The following is a 24403-nucleotide window of genomic DNA, read 5'->3' as shown; positions in this document are numbered from 1 at the left end:
GAGTAAGCAACCTTGTCTAACACCGGTCTTTACTTCAAACGATTCGGTGAGTTGTCCTCCATGGACGATTTGGCAGTTTAGTCCATCATAGGAGTTCCGTATGATATTGACTATCTTCTCAGGCACGCCGTAGTGTCGGAGAAGCCTCCATAGTGTCGTCCTGTCCACGCTATCAAATGCCTTCTCGTAGTCTATGAAGTTGATGTAGAGTGATGAGTTCCATTCAATTGATTGTTCCACAATGATACGTAGAGTTGCGATTTGGTTTGTACACGATCGATCCTTACGGAATCCAGCTTGTTGGTCTCGAAGTTGGGCGTCCACGGAGTCCTTCATTCTGTTTAACAATACCCTGTTGAAGACTTTTCCTGGTATTGAGAGAAGAGTGATGCCCTTGTAGTTGTCGCACTTTCTGAGATCGCCTTTCTTTGGTATCTTGATCAAAAGTCCTTTTTTCCAGTCTATTGGTACTTGTTCTTCATCCCAAATCTTACTGAAGAGAATGTGGAGTTTCTTTGCAGCTGCTGCTTCATCTACTTTCAATGCCTCTTCCGGAATGTTGTCTGGTTCCGCTGCTTTGCTGCCCTTGATTTGTCTGATGGCCATGCTGACCTCTTCAATTGTTGGTGGGTTAACATAGATTGGGAGGTCCACGACAAGTACACAGAATCTAATAATATTCTCCCGTTGTAAACCAGGAATATTTTTAGTGAGAATTATCAAATGTTACATAAATCCAAATAAAGTCTATGTTCATTATCAACGGACGCCAAATGGGATGTTTACTCAGGTTTTTCCGTAGATACCCCCCACCCTCGACATGATAAACCGTTGTTGAAGAGAATTTACTACAACGATTACAATAATGGTAGCCTAAAAATCTTAATCTTATTTATATGCTTGGTAGCTAAACAATTAACACAATTTTAAGCAATAAAAGCAACTTGTTAATGGATAAACGTTACTATTCACATGATAGAATACATGAAATGTGAATATAAACTGGTAATTAATACAGATTTAAGTCGTTTAGTATCAAATTTTATCAAGGTTACACATATCATACAAACCGGACATTTAAAAATAAATCTCATTACAATTATTATAGTTTTGAAAATCTCTTGTGGCTGATACAGAACTTTCTTTCAACTGCTCAAAATTGAAGAAAAGAACAATGAATTAAAACCTTGTTTGAACGAATCACATTTCTGCTTAATAATACGCGATCACAATATAATATAAATATGTACACTTGTTTACAATGAGGTGTCTTTACGACGTGATTAGTAATGAGACTTTTTATGTTTTTTCTTGGACTTTGTTGAATGATGATCGTCCCGATCTCTTGGGTCCTCACGATCATAAGAATCACATCTAGGAGTTGGTGACCTCCTTGGAGATCTGTCAGAGATTCGATTACGCGTAAATGCATAAGCGGCTGGTGGTGAACGATGACGCCTTTTACGAGCCTACAAACGAGGTAAAAATTTGTGCATTACAATAGCGTTGTTATAAATGAACAAATTTAAACAATAACAAAATGTATTGGTGTATCATTACATCGTTAGAGCGGAAAAACTCTTGACTAGTAGAGTATTCACATATTTAAAAGTCAAAAGTATTAACATACTTTGTTTTCGATTTCCAAAGCTTCTCGACGACGTTTCATGTTAGCAACTACAGCATGAGCAACAGCTGCAGGGACTGAATCAGGAGCTGGTGGAGGTGACGAACGATACCGATCAGACGTCGTTGATGTGGTAATAACTGTCGAAGATTTGGGGACAGTTGTACTGGTATTTATACTTCCTTTTGTGATAGAATTAGTTAACTTCAACTGGGTAACCAATTGGGCAGCTTTTTTACGTCTTTCTTCACGCAGACGCTCTTCTTTAGCTGTAGGGACCGCAACCTGATAACCATCGGCAGAGAAGTCTAGAAGACTTGTAGGTTCGTGTATATCTATCATTTGGAGAAAGTGGACAATATGACAATTCAGCAAACCTGCTTGTAAAGTACGTTATATCAAAACTAAAAGCTTTAATGAAATTAAATAACGGAAACTTATTGTATACAAATATATATCAAAAACAAGGACTGTGTTTACCTAATAAATCTTCAAGAGCACATGAAGGCCAGTTGGAAGTCAAATGTGAACTTGAATTAGATATCGACTCCACAGGAGAACACGAGTTATTATCATAAGGTGAAGTGGTGTTACAGACAGACTGAATGTTATGCACTGGTTTATTTCTCTCATGTCGCTCAACGGATATGGAGGGTGATGTACAAACAGAATTCGAATTTGAAGCTCCACTAGAACGATTTGCGTAAGAGTATGGACTTTCTACTTGAGGTGGAGACGATTCCGAAGAAGACGATGAGCTAGGACTGGGAATACCAGGTATGACGCACATTTTTGGAGATCGAGTTTTCCTCTTCCGTGATTTCGACTGACTGTCACTTTTCGAACGACTCAATGACTTATTAAGTTGTTCGTTAGCTCGTCTTGCACTTTTGGAAACAGATTCTGAGTACTCTAGTGCAGCGGCTTCAATTATGTCCATAATTTCTCCCGCCGAAGTTTCTGTATTTTGAGTGGACTGAGACTTTGATGTAATCGGGCGGGCTAATCGAAAACTGATACCCGTTTGACGTTCTGAATTACAAGTTTCAAAATCATCTTTCTTGTCCTTATGAGAATCAAGAGACTGAGGATTTTCTACAAAAGAAATGTTATAATGAGTTATATAGAAATATATAACACAAGTATGAACTCATATCCTGAAAAAAACTGTAAATAGAGCAACTCAGTGGAAATGACTTTGAATTAGCTAGATTGCCTATTATGGAAAAATAAACTTATATATATATATATATATATATATATATATATATATATATATATATATATATATTAGACGTGGAAGCCATAAAAAGTGAAATTAACGTTTAACTTCAAATATATAACGGTTTGGTACATTAGCTAGTTTGTTGGTTGACTGCTAACAATATTGCAATAAATTCTTACATCCATGAGACGTAACAGAAATGTTTCAGCTGAGAAAAACATTAAAACATTGCAAAATAATGCATTATTTTATACAATAGAAATTATCGAAACAGGACACTGTAGCATTATAAAAAACTCTTGTCTCTCAAGCACTACAGTACAATCTCAATTTTCTAAATTGGCAATTTGAGAACTTTAAGCTTCATATAGAAACTAAAGAAAAGCTTAGTTAAATCTGCATCAATACTAAACTAAACTGCTCTATAAATACCCGAGTATGACCCATTGTGTTTTCGATGATAGCAACGGTAAACGTATTATTCAGCATTTATTTATAGTAAGTATTCGTAAGACTAACTAAACTGGAGTTTATGTATATCTCCTCCTATGATAGTAAATCCGTTGACCACAAAGCACGTTGCATAATCGAGTTCAAGACTTTGAAATATTCGATGCATAACAATAGGAACTCTATTAGTAATAAACGCTTGGACATATTCAAAACTCATATTGTAGTCAGAATGGTCGAAAGAGATTTGGATTAAGTAATTCAATCACGAGAAACTATAATTACAAGTTATTTAAAATAGATGTTTTTTCCATTTTTATGATGCAAAAAGTTGAACAAGTGATTAGGCCAAAAGATTTTTTTTTAAATTGAGAACTTCTGAATGTTCAAAAAGGTTTGTGCTATGTTTACAGAGAAATGAATCATATTTATCCTCTAAACTACTTACTAAGAGAACCACCTTTTGCTTTATTATCTTGAAACATTGTTTCAGGCTTTTCAATTGAATCCAATTTTTTTGACGAGCTTACTTTAGATGATTTTGAAGGAGAAATATTACTAAAATTAGAATCGGCAGCTTTAGTCAAGCTATCATCAGGATCTAGTTCTTTCCGTTTAGACATGTAATATGAATGTAAAGGATGATCTGATTTCAGAAATCCAAATCGTGGATCTTTGCTTTTTTGACGAATGACCAATTCTTCAAATTCTAAGCCATTACGAACAACATATTCTGCCATTTTATTTATAATACCACGTTGTTCATCACTAAGTGGAGGCCTGCAAAGAATATCAAAACAGGAATGCCGTAGTTATAGGATACAAAAACAATTTGATATATATATATATATATATATATATATATATATGTAATTACTCATCGCTTTTACACATACCATGATTATGTATAAACTTGAAAAGCTAATGTAAGACACTGACGTTATTTTCAGTTTTTCAAAGCCGATATCAGTCGGATCATACCTGTAAATCGGCGGGCATTCGGCAATTATTCCCGGAACGTAGTTTATTTATTTATAATATCGCATAAAATTTTTTATATTGATGCTGAATTTCACCGTAATTTTCTAATGCTAAACTATAGTCTTGTGAACATGATTTACTTCTAATATACATTGCAATATTGAAGAAATGAGTTAGGAAATATTTCAGTCAACCGTAAGACTGTACGATGTTGGCGATCGACGACACATCATCATACGAGTCACGTACCTCAGAATAAATACTCACAGTAATCTTGTTTACTTTCTTATTATCCTTCAACAAATAATAACGTGAAAAGATCGACAAGTGATAATCTTTAGGTTTCCTCGAAATATTGCCTATGTTTGGTAGATTTATCTAGATAGAAATATTGGAGTAACACTGCTCAAATTATAAAAGATAATTTAGTTGATAGAGTGATGAATCTGAATCAACTAAATTAATTATGCTGGTACATACGACGAAATAGAATCTATTCGGAATAGCTAGTGTGGTTAAGAAAACTCATTGTGACATATGACTGATCAGCAGAGTAAGTGGCATAAAACGTAAGTAAATTGCTGAGTTTACAGTTAAAAGCTACCAGATCCTAGACAACAATGCTTAGAGATCTTCGACGGTATAGTAAGAACCACTGTAAAGAAGAACAATTGATCCATTCTCCCTCTAAGAAAAATCGAACACCTATTTGTTCTGTAGTTATCTGTATCCTGTATAAGTACGCCATATATTCGATCAATTTTAGGTTTTTTGAGTCTGTTGATGGTATATTTATGGAGTTAAAACGTATGAGATCTTGAACTCAGTCACCACTGAACGAGGTTGGATACTATGCAGTTTGTTTATCTTTCTCTCTTACAACACTTGGGAAAAATTGCTTTACTAAGGGAGAAGGAAAGAATATATGAACTTACTATAAATCTGAAGCACTAACAAGATTATATATATAATATAGCATAAAGCTATCAGGACATTAACACGATGAAGAAAAATGGATCAAATACAGCTGAAAAATATTTAGCTATAGTGAATGATCTTAAAAAATATCAGAGCTAGCAAGTACATTATGAATTATGAGTGTATATTACTGTTTCCACGATTACTGCTGATTAAAATGACAATATTATTAATAATAGCAAAAGAAAAACTTACTCGAACATGACTGGAGCACTAGCTTTTAAACGTGTTTGTTGGACAACATTGACTGCAGCCGCAGCTGCTATAGCGGCTGCCTTAGCTGCTTCTTGTACAATATTGAAACTTTCATCGTTGACATGTTCAGGCAAAGCCCACTGGTTAGAATAATGTGTGTAATAATGAGCATAGTAGTGTTTATAATACTCCTGGTAAATACGCTCATACTCTTCTGGAGATAAAGGATCTACTAATTCTGAAATCATATTGTCTTTCCCAACGACTGGAACGTCAGCAAGGCTTTCGTTAGTTGTGGAAACGTCGGCTTGAACTTCAGATTGTGGTGAAGGAGTTTTTGTCTTTTCTGAATCCAAAGGTCTATTACTGTCTTTTAGGATTTCCGAAGAGCTATTGTCGATCTCACTAGGATCGTAAAGAAGACGTTCTGTTTCTGTCAATGCCTCAGGAGTAGCGACAGAAGACTGGACATCAGAAACAGGGATAACACGATTTGCTGCTGCGACAGCTGCAGCCCTATGATGGTACAATAAATATCAAAACTTAAGCAGTTTTTTTAAGTAAATTTGAAAACATTCTTCTTTTATGCACACATTACAAAATAACCAGAATTGAGTGGCAGCTCGAATCTGAACAAATTTCAAAAGCCATGAATACACCGGTTACTGTCAGGACTAACATTGCTGTTTCGTTGGTTTATAACTAGTCCATTAAAATTCAAAATTCTGACTACTAAAAGGAAACAGAAGCCTAGCAACATTTAATGGTAATAAAGCTGTAACTTCAAACAAGACGATAGCACAGAAGAGAACATTAAACATACAGCGAGTAATAAATCTATGAAGACATAAGCTGAATGTGTTTAATAAACTAAACGATGAATCTTGAAACCTTAAGTCGTACTACAACAGAATGAATACACAATTTTGTGCAACCACCATGTGATAGGTAAATTATAAGACGCTAGTGAACGACCATAAACGATACTTACATCTGAGTTTCCAAAAAGTTGTGAAGACTGATAGCTGAGAACAGTCAGACACAAACGCGTATTTCACTAAAGCACTTATCTGCTATAATTATGTTAAATTCCGCAAAAGACACAACTATACGAAGATGTATCAACCAACCCCTAAGTCAGTCAGCTACAACGTAGGACCAGGCACATATATGCATCGGTCCAAGTTGCCATACCTCGTTAGCACAACAAGATCAACACCGGATTAATAGTAGTTAATTTAGTGTTGGTAGTAGTATATAAATTATAGGTTGTATATAAGGATATAGTATAGGAAGGAAGAGAGATATGAAGCAATTTTAGTCTCAAGGTTTAAGGGAAGATAAAGAGTGTATACACCTACGCCATTGTGATCGATTCTGAGCCATGTCACCTAGAGTCTCCAACCATTGGTTACGATAGTCACGCGGACCCCAACCAGGTAGTCTGCATCTGCCAACATGGCTCAGACTAGAAGTTAGTGACTTCAAACACTGATGCCATGTTTTGGTTTGGCCGCCCCTAACTCTCTTCCAACCGTCCCCAATACTAGTCATCATAGCGCGTCGTGGTAATCGGTGTTCAGGCATACGTAACACATGGCCCAACCATCTCAGTCGATGAAGATTCATCACCTCATCAACTGATTTACCATCGTTCCCTAATACCCTGCGTCTAACCTCACTATTACTTACCCGGTGATCCCAGCAGATGCGAGCAATATTTCTAAGGCATCTGTGGTCAAATACTAGTAACCTACGAGTATCTTCTACTCTTAATGGCCATGTTTCACAGCCGTAAAGTAGAACAGAGCGAACTGCTGCGCAGTATACTCGTCCCTTAATTGATAGACGGATATCTCGTCTACGCCATAGGTGACGTAAGTTGGCAAAAGCCAAACGAGCTTTTTGAATCCGTGCAGAGATTTCGTCAGACACCAACCCATTAGGGCTGATCAGACTTCCAAGATAAGTGAAGTTGTCGACGCGTTCGACTACTTCACTCCCTATCCTTACGCAGGCCAGTCCTGGAGTAACAATTTACATTTGGATGGGGAGAAACGCATCCCAAACATCCTGGCATTATTACTGAGTTCCAACAGAAGACTCTGCATTTTGCCAGCGTCTTCACCAAACAGGACTATGTCATCTGCGTATTCTAAGTCGCTTAGTGGTCCCCTGGTAGGAGATCAATTCCTGTAGATTCAGTCGAAGAGAGTGTTATTTCCAGCAACAGGTCTATAATGAAGTTAAACAAAAATGGGGATAGTGGACAGCCTTGACGGACACCACTTGAGGTTGTAAAATCATATGACAGTTCGCCATAAGCTCTTACTCGACTGGTAGTGTTCGAGTAAAGAGCCTTCACAAGGTTTATGTACTTCTCAGGTACACCTTTCAATGACAGACACTGCCACAGAACCTCTCGGTCTACAGAGTCAAATGCTGCTTTCAAGTCAAGAAAAACTATCATTGTCGGACGCCGATAAGCGTGTCTGTGCTCTAAAACTTGACGAATGGTGAATATGTGGTCGATACAGCCACGACAAGGTCTGAAGCCAGCCTGATTTTCTCGTGTTTGCAGTTCACGAGTCTTAGTTAGGCGCCCGATAATTATTGAGGCTAGTATTTTAGGTGCTATGTTAGTCAGACTAATCCCTCTATGGTTATCGCAGGATGATTTTGACCCCTTTTTATATATTGGGACAATCAGTGATTGTGACCAGTCGGATGGGATTACATCCGTCTCCCAGATTTTAGCCAGAATATTAGTCAACCTAATCGCTAAAATTGGACCACCATATTTAAAGACCTCTGGAGCCAATCCATCTGGACCAGCTGCTTTTCCTCGTTTCAGATTACTTATAGCCTTTTGAACTTCAAGTAGGGTCGGGGGGCCTACCTCAATGTTCCATTCAGGTTTTCTAGGAATAGTGGGTAGTTGTGCAGTAGCTGAAGGCCAGCTAAACTGCTCCTTAAAGTGTTCCGCCCATCGTTCTAAACGTTTAGGTTGAGAGCAGATAAGGGTTCCGTCTTTTTCCGAGATTGTCTCACTTACACTTGACTTCTTAATTCCGGTTTCTTTTATTAGTCTGAATAGTTGCCTGGTGTTGCCTACAGCCGCTGCCTTTTCCATCTCTTTTACTTTCGTTGCCCACCACTGCTCACGATCGTTCCTTAGACTTTTAGTTAACCTAGATCTAATTTCTTTACGCTCTTCGTCGTGTTCAGAGCCTGATGGGATGAGTTTACGCGAATCCATCAGTGAAATAGACTTAGAGGAAATCCACTGGTTTTTTGGAGCCCTATGGTTTAAATGACCAATAGATGTTACTGCTGCTTCCACAGCTGTTCGTATGTCTTTCCAAGCAGCATCTGGGTCAGTCTCGTTTACAGAACTGCCTAGATGTGAACTCAGTTGTTTCTGGAATTCGCATTTGGCTTTCTCGTCCTCCAGTTCAATCCTAATGGGTCTTCTTAGTGTAATTTTCCTGCGTCCATTGAGGCGCAGACAAATGCGCGCTCGTATTAAAGCGTGATCAGAGTCTAAACAAGTATTCCAATACGAGCGACAATCTTCTATTGAGCCTCTCCAACGATGACTGATGACAATATGGTCTATTTGAGTCCATCGTTGGTTTGGTGCAGGTGGTCGCCATGTTAGACGATGTCTCTCCTTATGTTTAAAATTAGTGCTTGCTAAAAATAAACGATTGTCTGAGCATAGTTGCAACAGACGATCACCATTATCGGTTCGTTGAGCCGGAATACTAAAACACCCACCTAAATGTCTTTCTGTTTGATTTAAGCTGCCTACCTGGGCATTAAAGTCACCCGCTACGACTACTATGTCTGAGCGCTTAGCTTTCTGAAGAAGCTCAGAGAGTTTTCTGTAAAAGTCATCTTTTACTTCATCATGGCTGCAGTCAGTGGGAGCGTAGGCAGAAACGACGAAAAGGCAACGACGTGTGTCCCTATCCTTCCGAGTTCTTACGGAGCCATTTAGCCGGACAGCACACAGGCAACTGTTAACGGGGATCCATTCTAGTAGTGCCTGTTCTGCCCTTGTACTTAGTGCTATGCCTACACCTGCAAGTCCGCGAGAACTAGCCAACGGGTCGCCAGATACACGGAGGGTGTATTTCGTCGGCTGTCCATTTTGGCGAGGTGAGGTCAAGTGAATGACCACACTGGGATCCTGTATGCGTGTTTCGGAGACACAGCATACATCAATGGTACGAGATTCTAGAGTTTTAGCTAAGGAGGCCTGTTGACCGATTTGGCATAGGGTACGTACGTTGAACGCTCCAATGTGTAGTTTGGAGCGAGGTTTTAGTAGACCTGAAACAGCGTTTCGCGCACTAGAATCGTTGGCCATGGTGACACTTGAGGAGGAAACCGAGAGAGGAAGTTTAGTGTTGAAAGTCAAGGTAGAAGGAATAGTAGGAAGTGAAGAAGGAGATTGATTATGAATACAGTGGTCTTGAGTGTTGTTAGAGGTATGAGGGCAGTTGTCACTTCTCGGTTGCCCACACCGTGGAAGGATTCTTCTAGAGGTACCTGAAAAGGAAATTGGGTTAGAAGTGGTCTTAATGACCTGAGAGCGTGACCGCAGTGCCCAAGGGACAACTGCTTGAGGTCGGTCACACACGACCTTTTTGTGTTAGCTCCGTTCTTCAAAAAAACCTTACCGCCGGAGACGGATATCCGTGGGATAAGGCGAGGTGTGCATTTTTAGGGTCGACCTTTTCTAACCCCACCCCTCCTTGTGGGAAGGCAGCATCGCTGTCATGCTGGTTGTCTGAAGGAAACACCTTACTGCTGTCACACCTCTGTACAGTCAGCAGTATGACTTCGCCTTCGGACCTTGGGTTTGCTGCTTTTAGTCTCACCGCTCTTCAACCGACCTGTCTGGCATGGTAGGACCTCCAGGAACGATTGTTCCAGCCAGCATAGCTCGATGGCTTCATCACGATAGGCAAGCCCAACCACCACGTCAAGGTAGCAGCAACGATCGGGAACCAACCCCTAATCAAACATTTAAATATATCAACCGAATATTACAAACGTACTGTAGAAATTTAAATCTCATGTCTGATCGCATCATTATCACCCAAATAGTTATAAACGAATTAGGCTTCCGAACAAATGTGCATCAGCTTGAGATGCTGAATTTTATAAAAGCAGGGTAACATGAAATCAACGAAATCAAAGTAATACTATTGATAGTAAAAAACAACCAATGTAGAGTTAAGATCGGAAAGAATAAATAAATTTCAAGGGTTCAAATGTATGGGAAATTATTAAGACTTGGAATTTCACGAAACTTAAGGAACGGATGGTGCATTTGCATTATTGAGACCAATTTTAAGCCAACATCCAATTCCTCTAATCATAGATTAGGATCATTTTGTTGAACTCAGTTCCAAATTTTCTATCTCTCTTTAACATACAATAACCCTATGAAATGGGCTTTTTTTAATCCATTTGTGCTAGGTAGCACATTACACAGGGGTCTCAACCACCTCAGTCAATAAACGTGCATATCCTCATCAGCTGACTTACAATTGCCATGTTGTAACCTATTTCCAACCTCTGCATAAACCATTTGACGGTTTCACCAGGTTGCAATATAATCTGTAAAATCAGAGTGAATTATTTGAATATTTTTGCGTATGCAGTACCTTTACTTGAATACTGTAAATACTCCCCATGGTTAAGCCACCAACTAATGCTACCTATACCAATGGTTCTATATCTGTCATTAGAAGAAATCTGAGGTATATTATATTTTTTAAAGATGTCTAAAACAAATTTGCTATTTAGTAATCTGGATTTCTATGACTTGACCGAGTAAGCAGAGAAATAAAAGCAATCACTTGTCATATGAAACAAGAATCCAAATAATTGGGAGAAATCAGGTAAGTTCATGGTGAATTTAAAACATTGCTTTGTATAGACAAAATAATTTAGAGACTACAATCCACAATAACAACAACCAAAGTAACAACATTCTTTAAAAGGAAGTTTGTATTTTAGTTCAAATCCGAAAATAGTAGCATCACTGAACTTACATTTCATTAATTTTCTTGAACTTGGATATTAGTGGAGCATATGATGTATTTGAAATATCCACCTTTGGTAGCTTCAATTCGTAAACATCTTCATGGATTGACTGAAAACAACGGAAGAAAAATGAAGGTATGTATTATCTTAACAATGAACATTTACACATAACAGAGTCAGTTAGTCAGTCACAAAGTAAAACTTCGTACGTACGTACATCTGTTCCAGTTGTCGCACCACATTAACACAGAGATGCAGTTGTCGATTCAAATTCCATAGTGGTAGAAGTAGTAAGAGTATAAGCATTATGTGAAAGATTAGGGTTCGAAGATGTTATTGAAGAAGTATAATCCAATGAAATAAATTTGGAAAGAGAAGAAAGATAGGGAACTCCGCCTGTAGCTCCTCTGGGGGTTACTGCCGGTCCCAAGCCCGGGTAAAGGAGGGTTGGGCATGGAGTTAGCGACCCCATCCCGTAGAAAATCAACTCGCTAAAGAAACACTAACCAGAAAAAATCATTCACACCTTTTAAACTCTGCCCTGGGAGTAGAAGGAATAATTATGACGTCTCATGATGAAAGCCGAGTTCCTTCGGAAGTCATGAGGTCGATGCACCTTCTTACAACCAGAGCGACAATTTTTATAGGTACATGGAATGTCCGAACAATGTGGGAGACCGGAAGAGTCTTCCAAATTTCTGCAGAAATGAGAAAATACAACCTGGAGGTGCTTGGAATCAGCGAAACACATTGGAAGCAGGTTGGACAACAACGACTATCTTCAGGAAAACTTCTGTTATACTCCGGTCATGAAGAAAATGTCCCACATACACGAGGAGTTGCATTGATGCCGTTCAGAAAAGCACAAAATGCACTTATAGGATGGGAATCTCATGGACCAAGGATCATCAAATCCTCCTTCAAAACAAACACAGAGGGCATTAGAATAAACGTCATCCATTGCTATGCGCCTACCAACGACTACGATGAAGACGCTAAAGACCAATTCTACGATAGGCTGCAGTCGATCTTCGAGAAGTGCCCAACCAAGGACCTGACCATTCTGGTGGGAGATTTCAATGCCAAGGTTGGAAAGGACAACACTGGATACGAAGACGTCATGGGACAACATGGACTGGGAGAAAGGAACGAAAATGGTGAGTGATTTGCAAACCTATGTGCCTTCAGTAAAATGATCATAGGTGGCACCATATTCCCATACAAAAACATACACAAAGCCACTTGGATTTCACCGGATCACACTACACAGAATCAAACCGACCATATCTGCATCAACAAAAAAGTTCAGGAGGACGATGGAGGATGTGAGAACCAGAAGAGGAGCTGATATAGCATCCGATCATCACTTGCTGGTTGCCAAGATGAAACTAAAACTCAAGAAGCACTGGACAACGGCGCGGACAACATCAAAAAGTTTAGTACGGCCTTTCTTCGAGATGCAAACAAACTCAACAAATTCAACATAGCCCTCAGCAACAGGTTCCAGGCCTTTCATGATCTACTCAATGGAGAAGGAACTACCGTGGAGAACAACTGGAAAGGTATCAAGGGGCGATCGTTTCAACACATCAGGAGGTTCTGGGCCAAAATAAGCACCACCACAAGGAATGGATCACTATCGGTTCACTGGATAAAATTGAGGAAAGGAGGAACAAGAAGGCAGCAATCAATATCAGCCGAACAAGAGCAGAAAAAGCCAAGGCACAAGCCGAATACACAGAGGCAAACAAGCAAGTGAAGAGGAGCATCAGAACCGACAAACGTAAATATGTGGAAGATTTAGCGATGACAGCGGAAAAGGCTGCAAGAGAGGGAAACATGAGACAACTGTATGATACAACAAAGAAACTTGCTGGAAATTACCGTAAGCCAGAAAGACCAGTGAAAAGCAAGGAAGGCAAAGTAATCACCGACATTGAAGAACAACGAAACAGGTGGGTAGAACACTTCAAAGAACTCTTGAATCGACCAGCTCCACTGAACCCTCCCCCAACATCGAAACAGCACCCACAGACCTCCCAATCGATGTTGGCCCACCAACAATTGAAGAGATCAGCATGGCCATTAGACAAGTCAAGAGTGGCAAAGCAACGGGACCAGACAACATCCCGGCAGAGGCACTGAAAGCAAATGTAGCAGCAACTGCCAAGATACTCCATATCCTCTTCAGTAAGATTTGGGATGAAGAACAAGTACCAATAGACTGGAAAAAAGGACTTTTGATCAAGATACCAAAGAAAGGCGATCTCAGAAAGTGCGACAACTACAAGGGCATCACTCTTCTCTCAATACCAGGAAAAGTCTTCAACAGGGTATTGTTAAACAGAATGAAGGACTCCGTGGACGCCCAACTTCGAGACCAACAAGCTGGATTCCGTAAGGATCGATCGTGTACAAACCAAATCGCAACTCTACGTATCATTGTGGAACAATCAATTGAATGGAACTCATCACTCTACATCAACTTCATAGACTACGAGAAGGCATTTGATAGCGTGGACAGGACGACACTATGGAGGCTTCTCCGACACTACGGCGTGCCTGAGAAGATAGTCAATATCATACGGAACTCCTATGATGGACTAAACTGCCAAATCGTCCACGGAGGACAACTCACCGAATCGTTTGAAGTAAAGACCGGTGTTAGACAAGGTTGCTTACTCTCATCCTTTCTCCTGGTGATCGACTGGATTATGAAGACGTCAACATCTGGAAGAAAGCACGGGATACAGTGGACAGGCAGGATGCAGCTTGACGATTTAGACTTCGCAGATGATCTGGCTCTTCTATCACAAATGTAGGAGAAAACGACCAGTGTGGCAGCAGCCTCAGCAGCAGTAGGTCTCAATATAAACAAAGGGAAAAGCAAGACTCTCCGATACAATACAATATGCACCAATGAAATTACACTTGACGGAGAAGCTTTTGAAGATGTGGAAACCTTTACATATCTGGGCAGCATCATTGATGAACACGGTGGATCAGATGCAGATGTGAGGGCGAGGATCGGCAAAGCAAAAGCAGCATACCTACAACTGAAAAACATCTGGAGCTCAAAACAATTGTCAACCAACACCAAGGTTAGAATTTTCAATACAAATGTCAAGACAGTTCTACTGTATGGGGTGGAGACGTGGAGAACTACGAAAGCCATCATCAAGAAGATACAAGTGTTTATTAACAGTTGTCTACGCAAGGTAGAAGCGCTGGAGGTGGATTGGGCACACCTTGAGGAAATCACCTAATTGTGTCACAAGACAAGACCTCACATGGAATCCTGAAGGTCAAAGGAGAAGAGGAAGACCAAAGAACACATTACACCGAGAAATAGAGACAGACATGAGAAGAATGAACAAGAACTGGATAGAACTATAAAATAAGGCCCAGGACAGAGTGGGTTGAAGAAAACTGGTCGGCGGCCTATGCTCCATTGGGAGTAACAGGCGTAAGTAAGTAAGTAAAAAAGATAGGGACATGAAGAATTCAGATTAGAATTTGGCAGAACACAAAGAGTGGATGCGCCTTCGCCATTGCAAACGACTTTGAGCCATGTCATTCAAGGTCTATAACCATCGGTCGCTATAATTTTGCGGATCCCAACCAGGTAGTCTACACCCATTAACATGGCTCAGTCCACTTGTCAGTGACTTCATAAATTTGTGCCACAGAGGTAAGTTCCAAATGCATATTTATTTTATTTATTTATTTGAACACATAAATCATGGTACAAAGGGGCACCGAATACATATGCGCCACACAAATCTCATTTGATTTGTGTGATTTACATAAAACTGCAAAATAATCATGACTGAGTGTAGATAAGCTTTAAACCTGAAGATGCCAGGTGTAACGTGGATAATTACTTACCAACCCAAAGACAACTTACTTTCCTTATCTAAACTATCCTATTTCTTCTAAAATAATGTAACAGTAATATTTTGAGGACGCATACAACAAATATTTCACACAACAACGTGGGGCTTATTAGATGACACTTGAAACTGATACAAGCAATAAGAATTGTGGCCACATGTAAAAAAGGTTTTACCAAAAAGCAATACTTAACACTACCAAGTGAGGTCAATATAACGATCTGGAAACTCAAAAAACGTGACGCTTACCTTGTTTGACTCATCTGCACTTGTAAAGAGTGTCCCAGCTGGTTTATCTGCAGTCTGACGAGGTTTCGGAACGTAACGACCTTGGGAAATTAACCTCACAATCTCCTTGTAGAAGGGATTAAGTGGATGGTCATAAGTCAAAAAGCCAAATAATGGATTTTTATTTTGTTTAGCTTTAAGAACTATTTCCATTTGACTTCCTTGTCGAGAGACGAAAACAGCAGTTTTTTCAATAATGTGAGCTTGTTTATCGGATTCCGGAAGTTGGAAATTCGACAAAAGTTGTTGTAGCTCAGGAGGACAATTATATGGCTCTTCAGAGTGCTGTTCAGCTAGTTTAGAAAAAAAAAAGATTGCTTTGAAACGAAAAAGATTTTGTTCATTTAAGTGATGATGCAACATACCACGAAGTGACTATTTACTCTGTTAGCAACCCAACATTGATGAATTTTCGTCAGTTTATACCACCCTTATAGTACGGCAACTAACCAATCAGCTCAACTTAAAATTTACCATTGCAACTAAATGAAAAACTCTGAAAGCAACAATATCAAGTAAAATGTTCATGCAACTTAAAGGATTTTTGGCATATATTTGTAAGGTAATCTTACCACTCCATTTGTTATTGGTTGACTAGACGTTTAATAGAATGTTTAGCAATGGGAAGTTGATGATAGGGTCAGAATAGAATAATGAACTACAGTTTTTGGCAGTTAGTTTGGATCTACAAAATTAAAGGACTAGACAAGATCTGTAACAGGTAGAGAGTAATTATAATGTGGTACACTAGATATTATTGTCTAAGACTTGTCATTCTCTAGGTACGATAATTTGAAAGTTTATTAATCATTTGAAATTGAACCGCCTGTAGAGCCATCCTCATTAGATTATAGACAGCAGTATTCAAATAATAAAAAGTAGTTATGTGGATTATTCTCTCATAGGAGTTAACAAATGGGAATAATCCGAGTAATGTTAAATTAAACTGGGGGATAAATTTCATTGACAGACATACATTTCAATTCAACATAAAATACTAATTTCTATAAAATAATTATTTACTTGACCCCTTGTTAACATATGATTCGTCGCCATTTCGTTGGGAAACATTTTCATCGTAAGAAAAGCTAACGGCTCCATAGTCATTGCGAGATCGTTCAGCTTCACGTTTCCGAGCTTCTTCTATAAAACAAAAAACAGAACGAATGGTATATATGGGAATGGAAAACATGAGTGTAGGAGTTTGTTTCAAAAAATGACTTATGTTTAATTACATTGAAAGTATGCTTATTCCCATAGCCTCATCAGGCTCGAATTGCATGTCCCACTCCAAAAAACAACCTGCAAGATATAAACAGACGTAAAAGGTGTTAATCTCTGGAGCATAAAATGTGCAGTGGATGCACTAATGAACATAAAAACCGAAACAACGTTAATTTAGTGACAATCACAGCAAATATCAAGTTAAAAGTACTATATTCTGTTGATAAACATAACTTACCACGTAGGACGAAGTTGTCAACATGCGTTTACCAAAGATGTGTTGACTCAAAAGCTAAGATCACATTAACAATCAGCAAGGGTGGTATTGCAGAATACATCAATACACAAATACAAAAGTAAACTCACCATCTTGAATTGCGAGTTCATGGACGTCCACTTGCATTTCCAAATAACGTTCGAAATCACACATCTTTTCTATTGCAATCTCTTCTTCAGACAATTGATCGTCAGGACTTAAGTCGCAATTAGGATCTCCCTCATAAATATCAGTGAGATACCCACGTCCATCGAACCTGAAGGTAGCGAAATAAAAGCCAGTTGGCCACAAAATTGAGAAAAAAGGTAATAATTTGGGGAATTAGATCACTGCAGTACTGAAGACTTCATATACATTTCGGGCTACTTAATGGTAATATTGTTAATAGTAAAGTTCAATACGTTTGTCATCCCATCAGGTGAAATAGATAAAACGATAGATAATCTAAACACCAGGCTGGTTTGAAACTAGAGAACACGGAGATCACTGCACATGCATGGCACGTGGACATCGGTTGCATGAAGCTTACAACCATATAAGCTAACCCAAAGTAACACTGAAATTCCTTGATCATTCACTATATCTCATACAAACAATGACTAGAAGACAATCCCCGGGTATTTCAACATATATATTCTGAGTCGATTTGAGAACTTTTAATACTGGTGAATAAGTAAAGAAACTGATACAAGTTAATACCTATGATCAACTGTGGAGACAATATGAAAAACTAATCATTTAATAAAACCAAGCAACTAACGGCATGTTCGCATAATAAAGCTTGAGCAACAGTTATTTTACAAGGGGGAGACATCTCTTGGCTGTTTAAGCCAAAAGTGAATAGAAATATAACGTGGGTGTTAAGAGATCAAAATAAGGATGTAAACCGAGATTTCACTAACCACAGTTTTATAGAAAGATCGTTTGTCTCTACAAACACTGACAACTTGAGGCTGTCCTAAATTTGAGCATTGAAAGATATGAATTTCAACGATGATTCAGGAGTACATAAATATTTTGTTGAAAGACTGGTTAAGTATGTTATACTTTTAGTTGCTACATTTATATTTGCCGAGTTTTTTGCGGCGATTCAAGCTAACACCCATATAATCATGTCGCTAGTGAATTAGTGCGAGGTTAAGGTATTTTCAGTCAGCTATATAAGACAAGTAGTGTAATTTGTAGAAACTCACAATGAAAGTTACCCTAAAGTCTGAAAGCTGAGTATACATTGAGATATATACGCACATACTACGCGACAAACTTCCTTAAAGTTAAAGATCAAATAGTGTTAAAAATCCGATATTATCACAAGCATAGAGCAATCTTCTAAAGTAATAGATAATCAACACACTAAAATATCTACAATACCATATGAATTTAATATTTTGATACTAAGGCTAGAATTATACATTTCTACTAAGACGAATAATGGTGTGGACAGAATGTAAGTCCAATGGCCCATGATTAGTGGGTTATCGGATATGGTAAATGGTTAAAGAAGAGTATCGTTACATTCAAAACGACATAAGTGGACTTTTTGAACAAGAATTTATGTGCATAAAGGTTGAGCAACGAGAGTTCTGAATGTAAGTATGATTGCACTAACTACTACGTGAACTGACACCCCAACAGCCTGACCGACAATAGAATTCTAACCATAGTCAGTCACAAGCAATGCAAAGCATGGAACAAAAGTGAACAAGCGGAGATTGAAAATCCAAGATAATAATGAAGCTGCGAAAACTGGTTAAGTAGTAGCAAAAGAAGCACTGACAATCTGAACTACGGCTGAAAATCTCACCTTTTGTAAATTAAAGCCATGCTTATGTTTAATAAATTCTCATGTAGGGTGAAAAACAATATTTCGAAGACCATCGTCTCGTCTCAGATGTCGTCATTCAGTCTCTTTGTAAGCGAAGACGGGCTTGGTTTTAGTGTTACGAAATACATCGAAATACAAAAACACGTTTTATGACTACTCAGACGAGCACAGAATGATGGCAAGAACGAGAGGTACAGCAGCTAAAGTGTGAGACAAACTACGTCCAAAAAAAGGAAAACTTTACCTCGCCACCTGAAAAACAAATCACGATGCATAACTACATAATCATTTGCAAATTATACGGATAATTTTACGAAATAACAGAGCCTGACCTATCAATCAAAATTGATGTGTCACCACACCATGGTATCAATAGTTTTTCTCCATCAACTTCACAAGCTTTTTCCCGATCATCAAACAAGGTACAGCTTGTACCTTCTACCAGAAAATGTTTCTCTTCGCTACAGTCATTCATCTTAGTCGGAGGTCAAACTTCGCGCTGTAGTTTCTCCATACAATGTAAAAAAAAAAATCAAAATGACTTCAAATGATTCCGGTTGGAATAGATGGAACTTTAGATTGAGGGGCTTCCGTTTTCAGTAGCGATGGATCACTGATGCCTCTAGGTAGGAACCTGATTATATTTAACGACAAAAGAGAAAAATTAGTCCTAAAGAATATGTCAGGTTCTCTCTTAAAGCACTCCTGAGGGGTCTCTTGAACTGGCTCAGCAGTTAGCGAATTCTGGACTTCTACTACTCTTAAGGAGTAGAAGGTGTGCCTACAGTCCGCTCTGCTGCTGTGTCTCCACTTAATGGGTGTTATCTCCAAGGTTTATGTTGGGTTGTAGTATCGGTTGTTATGTTAAGCCCATATACTTTATTCTAGTTGCTGGCCAAGCCAATTCACCTGTACATTGAGTCATCTTTTGATCTTGTAATCATTCGCTTATTAACCTTGACTATACTTTTATATGAGCGTATATGTGTACACTTCGTATCTTATTCATCATATGTCTGTCACTCATTTTTGTCCGACTGTAAATGTTGATTAACGCTTGCTTAAATCGAGTTGGCTTCCCAGCCATCTTCACTGCATGTCATTTCCGCCTCGTTCGCTTCCTTCGCTTATTCGCCTGTTCACTCGCTCGTTATTATTCGCTCAGGTGTTGTTAACTTTCTGACCTGAGTTATTCGACAATAAACTGTAGTTGCTGCTATCCTTTGTCTTCTGATTTTACGCGCCGTTAAGATTAGAATAATATCGATTACCGAAACGAACGATTAACGAATCGCGGCACTACAGGGTGGGCTTAAGTATGTATTTGGGAGGTCCCCATGAGTGTTCTGGATGCTGTTAGTCTGTAGAAGGTCTCCTTGGAGACGCATATGCCCTAACAGGTAAGTGTTCAGTGATTTTGTGCCCTCTTCATATGGAGTGAATTCGAGCCCTCCAACTGATTTCGTAGCTAGCCGTTGAATACGTTCCAATGTATCCTTGTCCTATTGAAGTAAGGGAGGAAACATTATGCTTCCACACTCTAAATGGAGTCGAATAAAACGGTCGGACATTAAGTGGAAAGTTCTGCCGTCGAACGGGCCAAAAAAATGCGCTTCAGTGTTACCAGGGCAAGGTTTACCCGAAAGGCATTTTTGTCACAGTTAGCGTAAGACTTCGAGGAGTTATTTATGTTGAATTCATGGTCTGTTACATGTCTCAGGCGGACTGCCTCACACTTTAAAGTGTTAAATATAATTTCGTTGTAGTCCACCCAACTTTGAAGTCGAGCCAGATTCTTTTAAAGTCCCAGCCTATCATCTTGGTTGAGAACTCATTGTAGTCTCACAGCGTCAGCGAAGAGCCATATATCAGACGATACTCTCTGGGGAGCGTCGTTTATATAAATTATGAAAATGAGAGGTCCTAGTACTGGATCCTGAGGACCTCATCAGGACATTCCGTAGCCCGAAAGGAATTGAAGTTTATCCTGACCTTAAAAAGTCGACTATTTAGATATGAAGTAAGTCAAGTCATCAGGAGTGACTTGATATCAACAACTGACATTACTTTATCCAGAATAGTTTTTATGGAACTATTATCACCTCGAATTGTTAACACACAATATTTATCTATTATTTCCATAAGTAAGAAAGCCGAGTATGCACTTTGTAGCTAAGTATGATCCTATAGCATAGCTATAGCTTTTCATCCTTACACTGTCCGGAGAGATGTGTCGCCTAAGATGTTCGATGTTACCACTGAAGGTAATGGCTGGATTGAATGGCCATTGAATTGCGAAAACTCTAGTTCTGCAACATATTGTTCTCTCACGGCTGACTTACTACACACCTAGGAATCACATAATCCCGAACAACCTAATGTCACCCATAAGCTAGTGGTTTGGAAAGACGATTTCACTGAAAATTAAAGCCTCATATTTCTTCTGTACACGCTGTTGTTCATGTCAAACATTCAGTACACTGGTTGTGTCGTGTGAGACCTGCAATTCGCAGTTTGGATCAACAGTCAGTTAGAATATCCAACGAAAGTATGAAGATATGTACTCTTATTATTGCTGTTTAGACACTAGTAATTGACATCGTGTCGGTATTGTTTTAGCAGTGAATAAACATGTTGTAGCTGCTGAATAAGCGGATTCCTATACCACTGCCCCTTCACCAGTTCTAGTTTGGCAACTGAAGATATTTAGTTACACTGTATTCCATTCTCAATGAGGACGTCCACATTTCTACTGCAACACACTTTCACTTAAAGTAATTGATTACAGTATCTATTGAAGACTTCTGATAACGATCTTTTTGAAATCATAAGGAAAAATGACAATCCAGCCACTATAGAGAGGTCTGAAAAGGATGATACTGTCAACCTCGGTCTATTGAAACCAGCATCCTTAGAGAGTACAGAACGGAAACCAGTGACATAATTGTATAAATATGCAGTGGAACCGGAATTGGATAAGAAATTTACAGCAAGTAAAATCTACACCATATCTCAACAATAGCAGTAACTCCAGTCAGAACTGGGAATATAGTCCACCGAGATGACAGATACGTTGCGACCACCACACTTGTCTGATTCAGTTATTCATTTCTTCCACGTCTACAATCCTTCACCCCAATGATTTCTGGATCATTTATTCCAGTACATGGAGTTCAACTGTTAAACCATCATGCTCTTTGGCATAATTACACATCAACTGTCTCTGGTACATTTTCAAAAATAGACGTAAAGAAATGCATAAATGCTGTGCAAGAGTGCTCCTATGGCAAGCCCACCATTACTTTTTATTTGCATGACCTATTTTGCCGGGTCGCATAGGAGAGGTTAAGAAATACATACTGTTTTTTCATCATCTGCTTGGTGCATTTTAGATGTTCGATCCATTATGTATATGAGTGAGTCAGTTTGATTGAACGCATTTCCATATCCTAATTTTATACCTGTCATCTCACTGGTTTTTTGGTACTTACAACATACTCATTCATACGCATACATTCTTTCCCTTTACTTCCCAGTATGCTTGTTCATCGCATGTCTGTGAATTTAACTAATTATTAATTACGCTTTCTCAACACAATCGGTATTCTGACATATAGATATTTTCAAGTGAATTTATAGTGATACTAAAAGAAGTACACAGTTGACTAGTCAACGGGCTTCAGGGTCGAAATTGGGAAGTAACTCCAATAATCTCATCATAAGTTGGACTCTAATCCAGATATACACATGATAGGGTAACAAACGTTTTCGGCTGTGATTATCTGAATGAAATGGGTTTTGATTCATTATGAATGTAGTCCTATTTTGAAATCGTGATCTGCCTTCCTTTGTTAATTTGAAACACTAGTTTTCAATTGCTCATTGAAATTCAACGAGTTTTGAGTGTTAAGGATCAAGCATATCGTAAAATAGGGTAATGATGAATGCAAAGTTAAGACATCAACAGTAACAACAGGTGTAGAGTAACAGTCTCTGCGTTTGAGTGTGTTTGTGTGGAAAGGAAGCAAGGGACGGATAGGCTTAATCTAAGCATTTGGTAAGGTTTTGGTAGAGTTGTGATATCTGGAAATGTTGGATGGTGTAATTTATGCTGCCAGACCACCAGGCCTGGTGCAATATGGATGACTTGCAATGATGTGACCGTTTAATATTTGCGATCTTATCTTGGCATTTCATCGTTTTCTGTCCTAGAGCGGCCCGTTGTGATAACCTCAGTATGCTACATTAGAGAACCTTAAAAAGATGGGTGGAATCTTTCCAACAGAATGTAATGATGAGATAGTTGCGTAGAATGACCACTGATGTATGAACATGCCTCATGGTCCCAGTTCTGTTTCTGTTTCCACCTTCATTGACCTTCAGCACTTCTCAACGTTCAAACAGAAATTTCCTAAGGTAATACAAGTTGGAAAATAAGTGTTATTCTACTATCTCCACAAACTAAGGATCATCGGGATTCTAGTGCGAACAATGTTATTATCACTGTCAGGCATTACTCAAGTAGTTAAGAGGATGTTAGCCCCATCAAAGCAACTCGCGATATGTTGTCATACTAATATTGAGTCAGTGTTCGAGAAAATCCTGACGCACTAATAGTGGGGGACCGAGAAACTATTAAACTATGGAATTCATGGAATTGGTCATTGTAAGAGAACCCTAAGGTTATTAACCATCCATGAACTACTGTTGTAAATACTGATCCTTTCTTACCGACGTGAATATATTTGCGACACGGCGTAATAGCTAGCCTAAGGCGTTTCTGTAGATTTTTACGTGTTATCGTGCTATATGTTGAAATCTTTAAAGATAGACCCTGGAGTTAACAACCGCATGCAAACTTTTATTTTTAGGGCATCAACGCCTATTTGAACATTTTGTAAAGTAAGTTACTCCGATAATTGGCAGAATGACAGCACTATCAAAACGATGGTTCATTGACTATTGTAAATCAGCATACTGGTTTTGCGAGAAAGGTTTTTGCCGTTAAAGATTCCCAACATCTTAGGGTAGATATGTCTCACTGTTAGTGACATTATTTCACCCTTTTCTCTAATATGCAGAGTGATGACAAAACAAACAGTTGATAGTCTTTGACGGAGACAATTGGATTTTCTCGTTCAAAACCGTCGTTTCTACTGTAGGAACTGGTGTCACTTCTACCTAAATTTTGTGCGGATAATGTCGTTCAGAATGACGATAAAACTCCCACGAACAAACCATCCAACTCAGAGAACAAAAATACATGCAAATCATCCACTTGGACTGCAAATCTTTTCTACCATCACAAAACGAGTGTACAGTCGTGTGCAATCAATACATCTGTATTAAACGCCATAGGTTCTCTAATATCAACGTT

General features: G+C 38.8%; 1 protein-coding gene across 1 annotated transcript; it reads right to left on the bottom strand.

Moving 5' to 3' along the window:
* Positions 1-946: 946 nt before the first annotated feature.
* Smp_149300 (hypothetical protein) lies at positions 947-19501 on the bottom strand (the record flags this gene model as incomplete). The annotated part of the gene is made up of 10 exons (XM_018796639.1): positions 947-1469; positions 1631-1962; positions 2108-2722; positions 3751-4082; positions 5457-5972; positions 11528-11628; positions 15662-16017; positions 16724-16843; positions 17291-17457; positions 19359-19501. The coding sequence occupies 10 exons, from the start codon at positions 19499-19501 to the stop codon at positions 1284-1286; spliced, it is 2868 nt and encodes a 955-aa protein (XP_018651761.1). The 3' UTR covers positions 947-1283.
* Positions 19502-24403: the final 4902 nt, after the last annotated feature.

The sequence above is a fragment of the Schistosoma mansoni genome, chromosome 4, assembly GCF_000237925.1.
Source record: "Schistosoma mansoni strain Puerto Rico chromosome 4, complete genome".
NCBI lineage: Eukaryota > Metazoa > Platyhelminthes > Trematoda > Strigeidida > Schistosomatidae > Schistosoma > Schistosoma mansoni.
Note: the sequence above shows the minus strand (reverse complement) of the source record. Positions and strands in the feature narration are given on the sequence as shown.